General features: G+C 41.9%; 1 protein-coding gene across 1 annotated transcript in view; it reads right to left on the bottom strand.

The window, feature by feature from the left end:
* Nucleotides 1-14169, bottom strand: part of itga6b (integrin, alpha 6b) — a 52011-nt gene that overhangs the window by 30393 nt on the left and 7449 nt on the right. The window contains exon 3 of the mRNA XM_079463092.1: nt 11420-11499. Within this exon, the coding sequence (XP_079319218.1) occupies nt 11420-11499 (80 nt within the window). The remainder of the gene's footprint in view (nt 1-11419; nt 11500-14169) is intronic.

Raw genomic sequence — 14169 nt, 5'->3', positions numbered from 1 at the left:
AAAGAGCCCTCACTGCCGAGGGTGATCGCGGTGCTGAGGAGTTCGGGCAGCGCGGACGGGGGAAGTCCGCGAGTGGCTACCCGAGACGGTGGTGCTGGATCGAGAAGTCGGATGGGACGAGGACCTCGCTGCCGTGCTCCTGGGTCGAGGTGGGGTGGCTGCCGTCCAGGAGGGAGCCAAGGACCGTTCGCCTAGGGCCGAGCCTGCTGCCAGCCGCCATGATGGGGAGGAGCAGGGAACGGGAGACCAGCAGCCCTCAGCTGGAGGGCCATCGCCGGCCGCCAGGGGGCGGAGGATCGAGCCGTCCACCGAGCGTCCAGTACCATCGCATGGCACCGCGAGGAAGATCTCGGCTGGCTGAGGACCGAGAGACAGCGTGTTAGGGAACCGGCCAATTTTTTTTTTTTCTCTCCCCTCTCTCGTCCCTGTCGCTCCGCGGGCTCCCGTCTCCGTTCTTTCGTCTCACCGGTGCATACCCCCAGGCGCCGCCGACTCCGAGACTGGCTCCCCGGGGGGGGAGTAGGTACAGTCTCGGTGGTGCCCCCCGGCTTGTAAGGGGTGATGGGGGTATGTGGTGAGGAAGGCGGGATGAGAGGCGTGACGCGGGGCCGGTGGCGTGAGTGATAAGTGCAAGCAGCTGTGCGCGCACCGGTCCCGCATCTTATCACGGAGGAGATTGGGAGCTTAAAAGGACGATCGGCAGGACTGTTGACGAGAGAGGACTGGGCCCGAACATGTGTTTAGTTTGTGTATGTTTTATGGCCGGCAGTCGACCGTGAGGTGGCTGCCGGTCTTTACTCCCATGTTTGTTTATTTGATTTAATTAAAGTTTTGGTGTTTGAATGTTCGCCGGTTCCCGCCTCCTTCCTTCCCTTCTAACGAACTTTAATACACTACGCCGTTTTATCCTTGCCACACACGAAACTTTTGGCTATATCGGAGTCAGTGAACATGTTTTGGAACAATTCCCCAATGCCCTGATACAAATTATATGAATGATGGTTCAGGCACCAGAGAACCTCAGCCCTGAGGTAAATCCAGTTGGCATGATTTTCCATGACATGTGTAGTGCTGCTAGCATCGCAAAACAACGAAATAGGGAGCTGCTCCCCCCTCACACGAAGCCACTGCTGCTGAATGTTCGATCCACTGTGTGACTTCATAGCGGTAATGCCGTTCCAGGTAACATTTATAGTTTTTTTTAAGACAGTGCAAAATGCTTCCCGGTCATTCCCCCTGACGGGTTTAAGCCAGTCTTTAAATGACGGGTCGTCAACCCAAGATCGCGAAAACGTACATTTCCCCATTTCACACTGTAAATTTGGCAAAAAGGCGTAAAATGTTGTTGGCGTCACTGATGGCCTATCAACCACGGAACTCTACACAGTTTACTTCTACGTCATTGCTATCAACTCTGACTCACTCAGGGTCCTGTTAGCACCGTATATATTTTTAAACTAGGCTAGATGAAGATAAAACATGGAGACACAAATATTAAGCAAAAGATTTAAACTCATTATATATTGGGGTGGTGATGAAAAATGTACTACTAAGTCAAATTGCGTTTGTTACCTTTTACTACCTTTAAAGGGCCTTTTACTACCGCGCGGACACCCTGTATAGGCTCTGTGGGAATGCCCTCTTAATAGAAGTCTGATAATTTATATTTGTAAATAAAAAAACTACTGACAACATGCAAACAGCAAATGTAATGTAACAGTTAAAATGCTATATAACAATTAAAATAATTGTTAAAATACACAATTAAAATAACTGTGACAGAAAACAGAGTTACTAACTAAATTTACCCTTTCCATTCCATCGTCACCTTTTCACTTTCATACTAGAAATACTTCCGTCTTTAAATATTTTCCCAATTAAAACGGGAATTTATTCCCCCCTCTTTTTCAAAGTCTCCAATATATAATCCCCAATTGTCTCCAATATTTTGTTTGTAGGTGTATCATCTCGTCTGGGCTCCTACATGGATTTTGGGGAATTTGTCGCTTTATGTATCTACTGCAAGCCCTCACTATGTCCATTGTATTATGTTCTTTTCGTTGGCCGCCTCGTCACTGTTGGTGAGTGAGTCTCCACTCTTTTTCAACCCTCCTCTGGCTGTATTGTTCGCGGATGCCGTTGTTTCTTGTTCTTGGTAGCTTAGCAGAGCGTTGCCCCGGCTCGGCTGTTTTTCTGAGACTGTCAATGCATCGGATAACACCGGCTAAGTTTGCCTTCTTTCTCCGCATAGCTTGTCCCAAAAGAATGCACTCCAAAACTGTTGCACACTCTCTAAAGACTCTTTTGTCTTTACTTCTGGTATTAACAATGTCTCTGTATCTGGTGCACAGGCTGATCACAAGCTGATAAAAATCATATTTGATTTTCCTCTCTCTGTACTACCCCAGAAGCGTACTATTACATATAGCAATATGAAATCCTTTTCAAATTCTATTAATGCATATTCACTCTCCACCTACTCAGACTTTCACTGTCCCTCTGCTGTTCTCTCTGTCTGTAACTCTCCAATTTCTGAAACCCTAAACAAACACGCCCCGATGATCACTTAAGGGATACCTTCCTCTCACACGTCTCCTTGGTACACGCCTTAGCTCCAGCTGCTTAAACAAATTGGCATATGGCTTGAGCATTTGAATAGGACTAGACGTATATTATCAAAATCTCCTGGCTGACCAGTTCAAATATAAGTCTGCGCTCACTGCGGCACGTACGGCAACTTCGCTCTATAATTAATATTGCTAAAAGTAGACCAAAGCCACTTTTTACTGTACACTTGTACGGTAATGTTTAATGTGTAAACTTGTACAGGAAAATGTCTATTGTAGTATTGTAATTATTTGTCACTTATCTGTCATACTGCCATGTTTGTCGGCACTGCACCCAAGTTTTCACCTACTGTTGCTCTTGTGTATAAGGTTGAGTGACAATAAAAGTGATTTAAATTGATTTGATTTGTCCAACTGTTAGCAAAATAATTAACCCCCCAACACATCATTGTTCTAAGCCGACAATCTCAGCTCCTATTGCTCACTTGATAAACTTTTCTCTGTGCTCTGGGTCTGTCCCGCCACCATTAAAAACTGCTGCAGTCACTCCAATATCACAGAAACCTATGAACAGTTTTAGACCAATATCTACCCTTCCTTTTATCTCAAAACTGCTCGAAAAGGTTGTTGCCTCCCATCGGCTTGAGCTTTCTAAAAGCACATCTTTCTATTAACAATATTTTTGACACATATCGGTCTGGTTTCCCCTCTGGCCTTAGCATTGAAACAGCACTGTTAAAAATGACTAATGACCTACTTATTTCTGTTGAATCTGGATGCATTACTGTTCTTATTCTGCTGGACTTACAGCAACTGCTGCCTTTGATACAGTATCTCACCATATTCTCATTTCTCGGCTATCATATAGGTATAACGAGCAGGGCTCGGTCTTGGTTCCTTTACTTCCTACCTCTCTCCATAATTTCGAATCTTCTCTATGTTCACTCTCAAAAGGGGTTCCCCAAGCATTTGTTCCCGGCCCAGTTCTATTCAATATCTATCTGCTACCCCTTGGTCGTCATATCCGTTGACACGGTCACAATTACCATTGTTATGCCGATGACGTGAAAATCTATTTATAAGCACGCTCTACCTGCCCTGCTTGGCTCCTTAAATACCTTTATTGTTGATATCAAAACCTGGTTATAAAGCAACTTTCTAAATGGAGCTGTGCAATGTCCTTTACTCCTTTAAATACTTCTCGATTATTCCTATTCCAAAGAAATCCAAAATCACAGGACACAATGATTACAGACCAGGGTTATGCTATCATCAGCTCACTGGCTTCCGGTAGACGGAGTTTCACCTCACTGCAGCGGAATCGGTTTGTTGTCTCACTGCACTTGTACTTTCTTTCATATTAGTGTATTTTATTCATAGCATACATTGTTACTTATCACTGTTGTTGCTAAACTTATCCTGATATCTCAATAAACATATCCTGGTTATTTACTTGAAGATCTTAAACCAAAACACTCAGCGCCGTTAGCGGGCTTTCTGTTTACACTGCTAAATATCATCTCGCCTTCTAGTTTTCTTGAGTGCTAACGGTTTCTCTCTTAAGTGTATATACTAAGAATCACCGAGCAGCCTTGGTAAGTTGGAATTACTCTTCAAACCCGGTGATTTATGGCTTCTTCTCTTATTATTGTCACTTGCACCTCATGTCAAATGTTTAGCTTAGCCTTCTCTGTCAGCGGCGAGGGCTTTACATGCGATAAATGCAGGAAAATAGCTAGGCTGACAGAAAAGATCTCAGAATTAGAGTCTCGCATCCAATCTTTATCTGAGGATAGTAAGAATGTAAGGAGCTTAGAAAACACTTTGGATGCAAGCAATATTAGCGCGCACAGTTCGGTTCCGGTTGAACAACCCCCGCAGCTGGGAAGCTTTGTGACTGTGAGACGGTGTAGTCGCAGGTCAAAAAAACACTCAACCGTTCCGACTACAGTCTCGAACAGGTTTGCCCCACTCAGTGACGCACCGACTGAGAAACCTTCTGAAAGTGCCCTAGTTATCGGTGATTCTATTGTTCGGAACGTTAACATAGAGGCACCAGCCACCATAGTCAAATGTTTACCGGGAGCCAGAGCGCCTGACATCAAGTCAAATTTAAATGTGCTGGCTAAGGCTAATCGTAAATTTAGTAAGATTGTTATTCACGTCGGTGCAAATGATGTTCGACTCCGTCAATCGGAGATCACAAAAGATAATATTAAAGAGGTGTGTGAGCTCGCAAGCACGATGTCAGACACTGTAATATTCTCTGGCCCCCTCCCCGCTTATCGTGGTGATGAGATACATAGCAGATTATCATATCTAAATGGCTGATTGTCTGAGTGGTGCCTGCAGAATGATATAGTTTTTATAAGTCAAGTCAAGTCAAGTCAGCTTTATTTATATAGCGCTTTTTACAATTTTCATTGTTACAAAGCAGCTGTACAAGAAAAAATGACTATAAGTAAAACATAAAAGGTTATGGAATTCAAAACACAGGTCAAATATCAGACACACAATAAATTACTATATGCAGAGTTAATTAAATAAGACTATCAAATTCTAGCAGCCCCCCCGGCCAGGCAAAACAGTGCAAAACAGTATGCAAACGGTGGCGAGGAACCCAAAACTCCATTGGAGGAGAAAAAAAACCTCGGAGGGAAACCAGGCCTAACCAGGGGATTCCAGTTCCCCTCTGGCAAAAACTGCAGCCTCTGCACAAGCTCAACAGTGCTTGCACAACAAGGCGAAAATAAAAAAAAAATTAGATTTAAAATTATCATTAATAATCTAATAGTGGCTGAAGTTTTGTAGGGACGTCACTTCCTTCGTCCAGCATTTGTCAGGTCTAGGAATGGATTGCGCCCTGCCCGCTCCGCTCTTGTAACCTTGGAACAATGAGACAAGACTGGCTGAGAGTAGAGTACTGTTCTGCACTCTTTGATGCAACAAATGCATCAGTTGTTATTGGAAGTGTCCCTGGTTCCGGTTGATCTAACTAGTGCAGCCTAGATCTTTGAAATACATATATTATGATAATCTAGTGTATGCAAGATTAAAAAGATGCGTCTTTAGTCTAGATTTAAACTGACAGAGTGTGTCCGCCTCCCGGACATTGCAGGGAAGACTGTTCCAAAGTTTAGGCGCTAGATAGGAAAAGGATCTGCCGCCTGCACTTGATTTTGAAATTCTAGGTATTACCAACTGACCTGACGCCTGAGAGCGTAGTGCACGTGATGGACTATAATACGTAAGAAGTTCTCTCAAGTAGTGAGGAGCTAAACCATGCAAGGCTTTATAGGTAATAAGCAAGATTTTAAAATTTATGCGATGCTTTATAGGTAACCAGTGCAAGGTTGACAGAACCGGGCTAATATGCTCATACTTTTTTGTACGTGTAAGAACTCGAGCTGCCGCATTTTGGACCAGTTGGAGTTTTTGTAATAGGCCTGCAGGGCAACCACCTAATAGTGCATTACAGTAATCTAGTCTTGATGTCATAAAGGCATGTATAAGCTTCTCCGCATCTGATGATGACAGCATATGACGTAATTTAGATATATTTTTAAGATGGAAAAACGCAATCTTACAGGTTTTGGCGACCTGGTTCTCAAATGACAGAGTACTATCGAATATAAAGCCAAGATTCTTAGCTGAAGATGAGGGTTTTATGGAACATCCATCAATAGTTAAGCAGTATTCTTGGTTGTTACGTAGGGCGGTTTTCGGTCCGATAAGTAACACTTCAGTTTTGTCCGAGTTCAGTAATAAAAAATTGCTACTCATCCACTTTTTTATATCGACAATGCATTCCACTATTCGATGGAATTGCTGTGTTTCGTGAGGCTTCGAGGAAATATAAAGTTGCGTATCATCAGCATAGCAGTGAAAGCTTATTCCGTGTCGCTTTATTATATCTCCTAGGGGTAACATGTATAATGCGAAGAGCATAGGCCCTAGTACTGAGCCCTGTGGTACACCGTACTGGACTTGCGATTTGCGTGATACCTCATTGTTTATTTTTACATATTGGAAACGGTCGCATAAATAAGATCTAAGCCATTTCAAAGCTATTTCCTTAATACCGACATCATTTTCAAGTCTATGTAGGAGCATGCTGTGGTCAATGGTGTCGAATGCAGCACTAAGATCTAGCAGCACCAATAAGGAGATACAACCTCGGTCGGACGCCATAAACAGATCATTTGTAACTCTAATCAGAGCAGTCTCTGTACTGTAATGTGCTCTAAATCCAGACTGGAAATCTTCATTAATCTCATTCCTTTGGAGGAAGGAACATATTTGAGTTGAGACTACTTTTTCCAGAACTTTAGATAAGAAAGGTAGATTCGAAATAGGTCTATAGTTAACTAGTTCTCCAGGGTCCAGATGGGTTTTTTTGACAAGGGGCCTTATAACAGCCACCTTATATGCTTTAGGCACATGTCCTAATGTCAGAGATGAGTTAATAATGCTAAGTAGAGGATCTATAATTTCTGGGAGCATCTCTTTCAGAAGATTTGTAGGTATAGGGTCTAGCATGCATGTAGTCGATTTAGATGATCTAATGATTTTCGATAGTTCATCGTGATGAACGTGATAAATAACGTGATAGAACGTGATAAATAACTGGAAGAGTTTTGAGGGCAGACCTGACCTGTTGCTGGAGCTTTTCTACGGTCTAGAAATATGGCACATAGTCTTAATGCTAAAACTTGACTCACTGAGGCCCAGGTCAGGGAGCAGACAGAATGGCTTAACCAACGGTCTGCTTGCCGTCTCACGTTGCAGAACACAGTAAATACACAACATGCGATAATACTTTCTCCCAAACATCAAAAACTAGAGACTGTGTCTGTCCCCTGGATTAGCAAACATAAAATAATGCGTAAACCTCTCAAAGGTAATTTAATTAACGTTAAACTAACTAAACATGAACAGATAATCAACTGTTACGACTCGGATTGCTAAATATTAGATCTCTCTCTAATAAAGCACTTTTTTGTTAATGATATGATAACAGATCATAAAATAGACATGCTCTGTCTAACAGAAACATGGCTAAAGCCAGATGATTATATTTCTTTAAATGAGTCTGTCCCCCAAGATTATTATTATAAACACGAGCCTCGCCTAAAATACAGAGGGGGAGGTGTTGCTGCACTTTATTCTGGCTATTGTATATAGGCCTCCAGGGCACCACACATATTTTATTAAAGAATTTGGTGGGTTCTTAGCAGAACTAGTACTGGCTGCAGACAGAGTCCTTGTTGTTGGTGACTTTAACATTCATGTAGATAATGATACAGATGCTTTAGGAATGGCTTTTAAAGACACTCTTAACTCCATGGGCGTTAGTCAACATGTGTCAGGACCTACTCACCTTCGTAATCATACTTTAGATTTAACATTGTCTTACGGTATAAACGTGGGCGACGTAAAAATCCTTCAGCAGAGCGAAGACATTTCGGATCATTATCTGGTATCATGCTTGCTTCACTACCCAATGGTGGCAAATCAAACTCCAAGTTACAAATATTGTAGAACAATAACTTCGACTACAAAAGGTGCATTTCTTGATAATTTGCCTGAATTGTCTCAAATCTCTTGCATGAGTAATAACGTTGAAGATCTTGACTTTACCATTGAAAATATTAATGCCACCTTCTCGGAAACGCTAGACAAAGTTGCTCCTCTGGGCTTAAAGAAGATTAAAAATGACAGACCGACACCGTGGAATAATGAACTCACTCAGGCGCTAAAGAAAGCGGCACGAAAAATGGAGCGCAACTTTAAGAAAACTAAATTAGAGGTATTTCGTACTGCCTGGAAGGATAGTATTAAAAAATACAGGAAAGCCCTAAAAACGTCTAGATCTGCCTACCTGTCATCACTAATAGAAGAAAACCAGGATAACCCTAGGTTTTTATTTGATACAGTGGCTAAATTAACCAAAAATAAATAGTCAGCGACTTCTGATTCTTTATACCAGCATAGCAGTGATGATTTTATGAACTATTTCACAAATAAAATCCAAGATATTAGAGAAAAAATTATAACTATGCAACCAGAAGTGAATCCCTCTGAACAAACGACTAACTACAGCGCCTCTAAGGAGAAATTACGTTTATTTTCTACTATAGATAGATCACGATGAACTCTCTAAAATCATTAGATCATCTAAATCAACTTCATGCATGTTAGACCCTATACCTACAAATCTACTGAAAGAGATGCTCCCAGAAATTATAGATCCTCTACTTAGCTTTATTAACTCATCTCTGACATTAGGACATGTGCCTAAAGCATATAAGGCCCCTTGTCAAAAAACCCCATCTGGACCCTGGAGAACTAGTTAAATACAGACCTATTTCGAATCTACCTTTCTTATCTAAAGTTCTGGAAAAAGTAGTCTCAATTCAAATATGCTCCTTCCTCCAAAGGAATGAGATTAATGAAGATTTCCAGTCTCGATTTAGAGCACATCACAGTACAGAGACTGCTCTGATTAGAGTTACAAATGATCTGCTTATGGCGTCCGACCGAGGTTGTATCTCCTTATTGGTATGATCTTAGTGCTGCATTCGACACCATTGACCACAGCATGCTCCTACATAGACTCGAAAATGATGTCGGTATTAAGGATATAGCTTTGAAATGGCTTAGATCTTATTTATGCGACCGTTTTCAATATGTAGCAATAAACAATGAGGTATCATGCAAATCGCAAGTCCAGTACGGTGTACCACAGGGCTCAGTCTTAGGGCCTATGCTCTTCGCATTATACATGCTACCTCTAGGAGATATAATAAAGCGACACGGAGTAAGCTTTCACTGTTATGCTGATGATACGCAACTTTATATTTCCTCGAAGCCTCATGAAACACAGCAATTCCATCGAATAGTGGAATGCATAGTCGATATAAAAAAGTGGATGAGTAGCAATTTTTTATTACTGAACTCGGACAAAACTGAAGTGGACCGAAAACCGTCCTACGTAACGTCCATACGTTAAGAATACTGCTTAACTATTGATGGATCTTCCATAAAACCCTCATCTTCAGCTAAGAATCTTGGCTTTATATTTGATAGTACTCTGTAATTTGAGAACCAGGTCGCCAATACCTGTAAAATTGCGTTTCTCCATCTTAAAAATGTATCTAAATTACGTCATATGCTGTCACCATCAGATGCAGAGAAGCTTATACATGCCTTTATGACATCAAGACTAGATTACTGTAATGCACTATTAGGTGGTTGCCCTGCAGGCCTATTACAAAAACTCCAACTGGTCCAAAATGCAGCAGCTCGAGTTCTTACGCGTACAAAAAAGTATGAGCATATTAGCCCGGTTCTGTCAACCTTGCACTGGTTACCTATAAAGCATCGCATAAACTTTTAAATCTTGCTTATTACCTATAAAGCCTTGCATGGTTTAGCTCCTCACTACTTGAGAGAACTTCTAACGTATTATAGTCCATCACATGCACTACGCTCTCAGGTGTCAGGTCAGTTGGTAATAACTAGAATTTCTAAATCAAGTGCAAGCTGCAGATCCTTTTCCTATCTAGCGCCTAAACTTTGGAACAGTCTTCCCTGCACTGTCCGGGAGGCAGACACACTCTGTCAGTTTAAATCTAGACTAAAGACGCATCTTTTTAATCTTGCATACACTATACTATCATAATATATATATTTCAAAGATCTAGGCTGCACTAGTTAGATCAACTGGAACCAGGGACACTTCCAATAACAACTGATGCATTTGTTGCATCAAAGAGTGCAGAACAGTACTCTACTCTCAGCCAGTCTTGTCTCATTGTTCCAAGGTTACCAGAGTGGGCAGGATGCAGTCCAAGTTTACCGGAGCGGGCAGGGGCGCAATCCATTCCCAGACCTGACAAATGCTGGACGAAGGACGTGGCGACTCTACAAAACTTCAGTCGCTATTGGATTATTAATGATAATTTTAAATCTAACTTTTTTTATTTTGCCTTGTTGTGCAAGCACTGTCGAGCTTGTGCAGAGGCAGCTGTTTTTGCCAGAGGGGAACTGGAATCCCCTGGTTAGGCCTGGTTTCCCTCTGAGGTTTTTTTCTCCTCCAATGGAGTTTTGGGTTCCTCGCCACCGTTTGCATACTGTTTTGCACTTTTTGCCTGGCCGGGGGGGGCTGCTAGAATTTAATAGTCTTATTTAATTAACACTGCATATAGGAATTTATTGTGTGTCTGATATTTGACCTGTGTTTTGACTTCCATAAACTTTTATGTTTTACTTATAGTCAATGTTTACTTGTACAGCTGCTTTGTAACAATGAAAATTCTAAAAAGCGCTATATAAATAAAGCTGACTTGACTTGACTTAAATTGTACTGCTTAGAATGTTGGTCAGTATTTTAATTAATGAATCTCCCTAATTAACACACTAATTAGCTGATGTTTTGAATCAGGTTTTCTATTTAGGAGGGGGGACCGAGGACCCGGGTTGGGAAACACTGCTGTATTAGCACCTATTGTATTATTACTCCTGTTTGACATATCGCTTATTGCTCCCTGAACTGTTTGTAAGTCGCTTTGGATAAAAGCGTCTGCTAAATGACTACATGTAAATGTAAATTATCCATCTTCTCAAAAATGTTTTGCACATACATTTCATTAAACGGAGTGTTTAGGCAGCTTTATTACAAAAATGAAAGATGTATTTGTGTTGTCTTGGACTGTTACAGTATTTGTTCCAAGAAATTACATTAAACTGTTTCAACATGATCTTTTTTTAATTAAGAGACATAAAAACAGGACAGTTAGCTTATTTATTGTAACCCACATACACAAAAGAACACAGTCTATGACTCTTACCAATATTTTTCCTCCAGGTCCTTGGCTCTTTACATTAACTCCCATCCACTGGTTCTGCTTATTTTCAGAATTCAAATTTTCTATAGACAAACATAAAAAGTAGGGCTGTTAATAGATAAACATTTAAATTCTGATTAATCGGAATAATTTTTTTGTGTGATTATTCACAATAATTTGCATGCTTATCATGAAAATTAAGAATATACCATTTATCTTGTTTAATAATGTATTTCTTAATTATTTACTATATGCCATCAGACAGAATAAATGCAGTAGCTCGGTGCATCAATCTGGTGCATTTTGAGAGCAAAAGTAAGTGATTAGATCTGTGAGGAGTTTTATGCTCTTATCGTCACAAGCTCAGTTCCCTTGCCGACCACGCTTCCTGCATCAGAACGGCCTGCCAGTTTCCCTCTCACTCACCAGTCTTTTGAACTCCATTCAATGTCTGTTTAAGCCAATGCCCTGACCGACTCCGGTGCAGCTGGGAAATTCAGATCTCACAAGCTTCTGTCTGAATTGCATCTGTCCAGAAAATGCAATCATCAAGCTCTGACAATCCATAACATTCTGGGACAGTTGTTGGGTCAAGACCGCATATGTTACCATTCCCCCACCATCACACTTCGTTTCACTAACGGCAATTCTGAGATGTTTTTTGGGTGCTGGAGGGTGCTACAGTCAACATCATCCTGGGACGTCTCTGGCTCCTACAACACGACCCTAAAGTAAACTGGAAAACTGGAGAGATCCTGCAATGGGGTATAGATTGTGATGTAAAGTGCATTACTGCCCCTAAGTTCTCTACTTCTGTGGATCTTCTTTCAACTAAAGTGGAATGTCCTGAGGTTTCGAGTCAAGTCCTGATTCTACAGTACAGGGCATTCCAGGATGTCTTCAGCAAGCAGATGGTAGCCAGACTTCACCTCATTGCCCATGGGATTGTGCCATCGAGCTGCTATCTCGGGCCGATCTGCCTAAAGGACGTGTGTACCCTCTATAGACATGGAGGCACTACATCTCTGAGGCATTGCACAAGAGGTACATCAGACCATTTACATCCCCTGCCGCTTAAAGTTTATTCTTCGTTGGACAAAAGGACAAAGGTTTGAGGTGGTGTATTGACTATCGCACACTTAACAACCACATCAAGAAGTTCCGCTAGCCCCTTCCCCTGGTCCCTGCCAACCTGGAACAGCTCAGAGGTGGCACCATCTTCACAAAACTCAACCTACATAATATTCTGTATATAAACTGATCAGAATATGTCACGTAAACGAATGGAAGACCGCTATAGTTACCAGATCTGGACACAATGAGTACTAAGTTATGCTTCTTGGTCTTTCAATTCCCCTGCCATATTTAAAAGTTTTACATACAAGATTTCTAAAAAAAAGTTTCATTTACATTGACAGCATAATCATATACTCCCATAACCAAACTGATCACCCCTCCCATGTTTAACAGGTACTCCTACGTCTCTGTGATCACCACCTGTATCTCAAGTTAGGGAAATGCCAGTTCCGCATTCAGTCTGTTCACTTTCTTGGATAGAAAGAGCAAGAATATTGTACAGATGTATCTGGGGGAAGGTGGATGTCGTACAGATTTGGCCACCACAGTCCCTGAATTCCAACGCTTTCTATGATTTGCAAACTGCTATAGTTTAATTGCCAACTTAAGCTACATCTCCTCACCACTTACCTCCCTTCTCCAAAACCGGCCCAAATTTCTGTCTTGGAACCCTAAAGCTCTCACCGCATTCCAGAACCTGAAGAAAGCACTGTACCCACCATACATCTCCCAGATCCAGATCTTCCATTCGTCGTTAAAGTGGATGCTTCGATGAATGGGGTGGGTGCAGTATTGTCTCAGTGGCAGGGGACACCAGCATACTTTCACCAATCTCAAAGAAGCGGAGTATAACCATGATGTCGCAAACCGTGAGCTGTTCGCCATTAAGAAGACTTTAGATGGGTGGTATCATGGGAGCCAAACATGCATTCTCAGTAATCACAGGCCACCGCAATCTTGAATACTTATGGAAAAGTCAAACATCCAAAATGCCAGATGGGCTATCTTTTCACAAGTTTCGCTTGTCAGTCAGCTACTGAGCAGGGTCACTGAATGTAAAGGGTTATACACTCTCACGACTTTATTCTACAGGACAAGAGGTAATAAAACCCGGACCCATACTCCGTCTAGCCATGATCATGCTATCCAGTGGGCCATCGAAGAGCAGATCAACGAGTTCACTTGCAACCAGCCCCCTCCGCTGGGAGGTCCTGAGGGGAAGACCTTCGTACCAGCCCAACTCTTGTTACTCATCTCCAATCGATACTGGTTGCCCAGAATGACCCAGGATGTCTCCCGATTCATCAGGGGTTGCTCCGTTTGTGTCGTAGCTAAAGTTCCCCATCATCTACCCCAAGGTAAATTGTTTCCCCTGCCCATTCCCAAAGTCCATGGTCCTATGCTGCAGTGGACTTTATAACAGACACCTATCTGACATATCTGTGTACTGGTGATCATTGACAGTTTCTTCAATGCCTGCAAGATCATCCCTCTGCCTCAGTTACTCATGGCAATAGAAACTGCTGAGACTCTGTTCAACCAAATTACATCCTACATTTTGGGATTCCTGAAGATATTGTGTCAGACAGGGGCCCTCAGTTCATCTTACAAGTCAGGAAAGCATTCTTAAATCTCCTTGGTGTTACCATCAGTCTCACATCCGGATATCACCTCCA

The sequence above is a fragment of the Barbatula barbatula genome, assembly GCF_947034865.1.
Source record: "Barbatula barbatula genome assembly, chromosome: 8".
NCBI lineage: Eukaryota > Metazoa > Chordata > Actinopteri > Cypriniformes > Nemacheilidae > Barbatula > Barbatula barbatula.
This window is presented reverse-complemented; position numbering and strand designations above follow the sequence as displayed.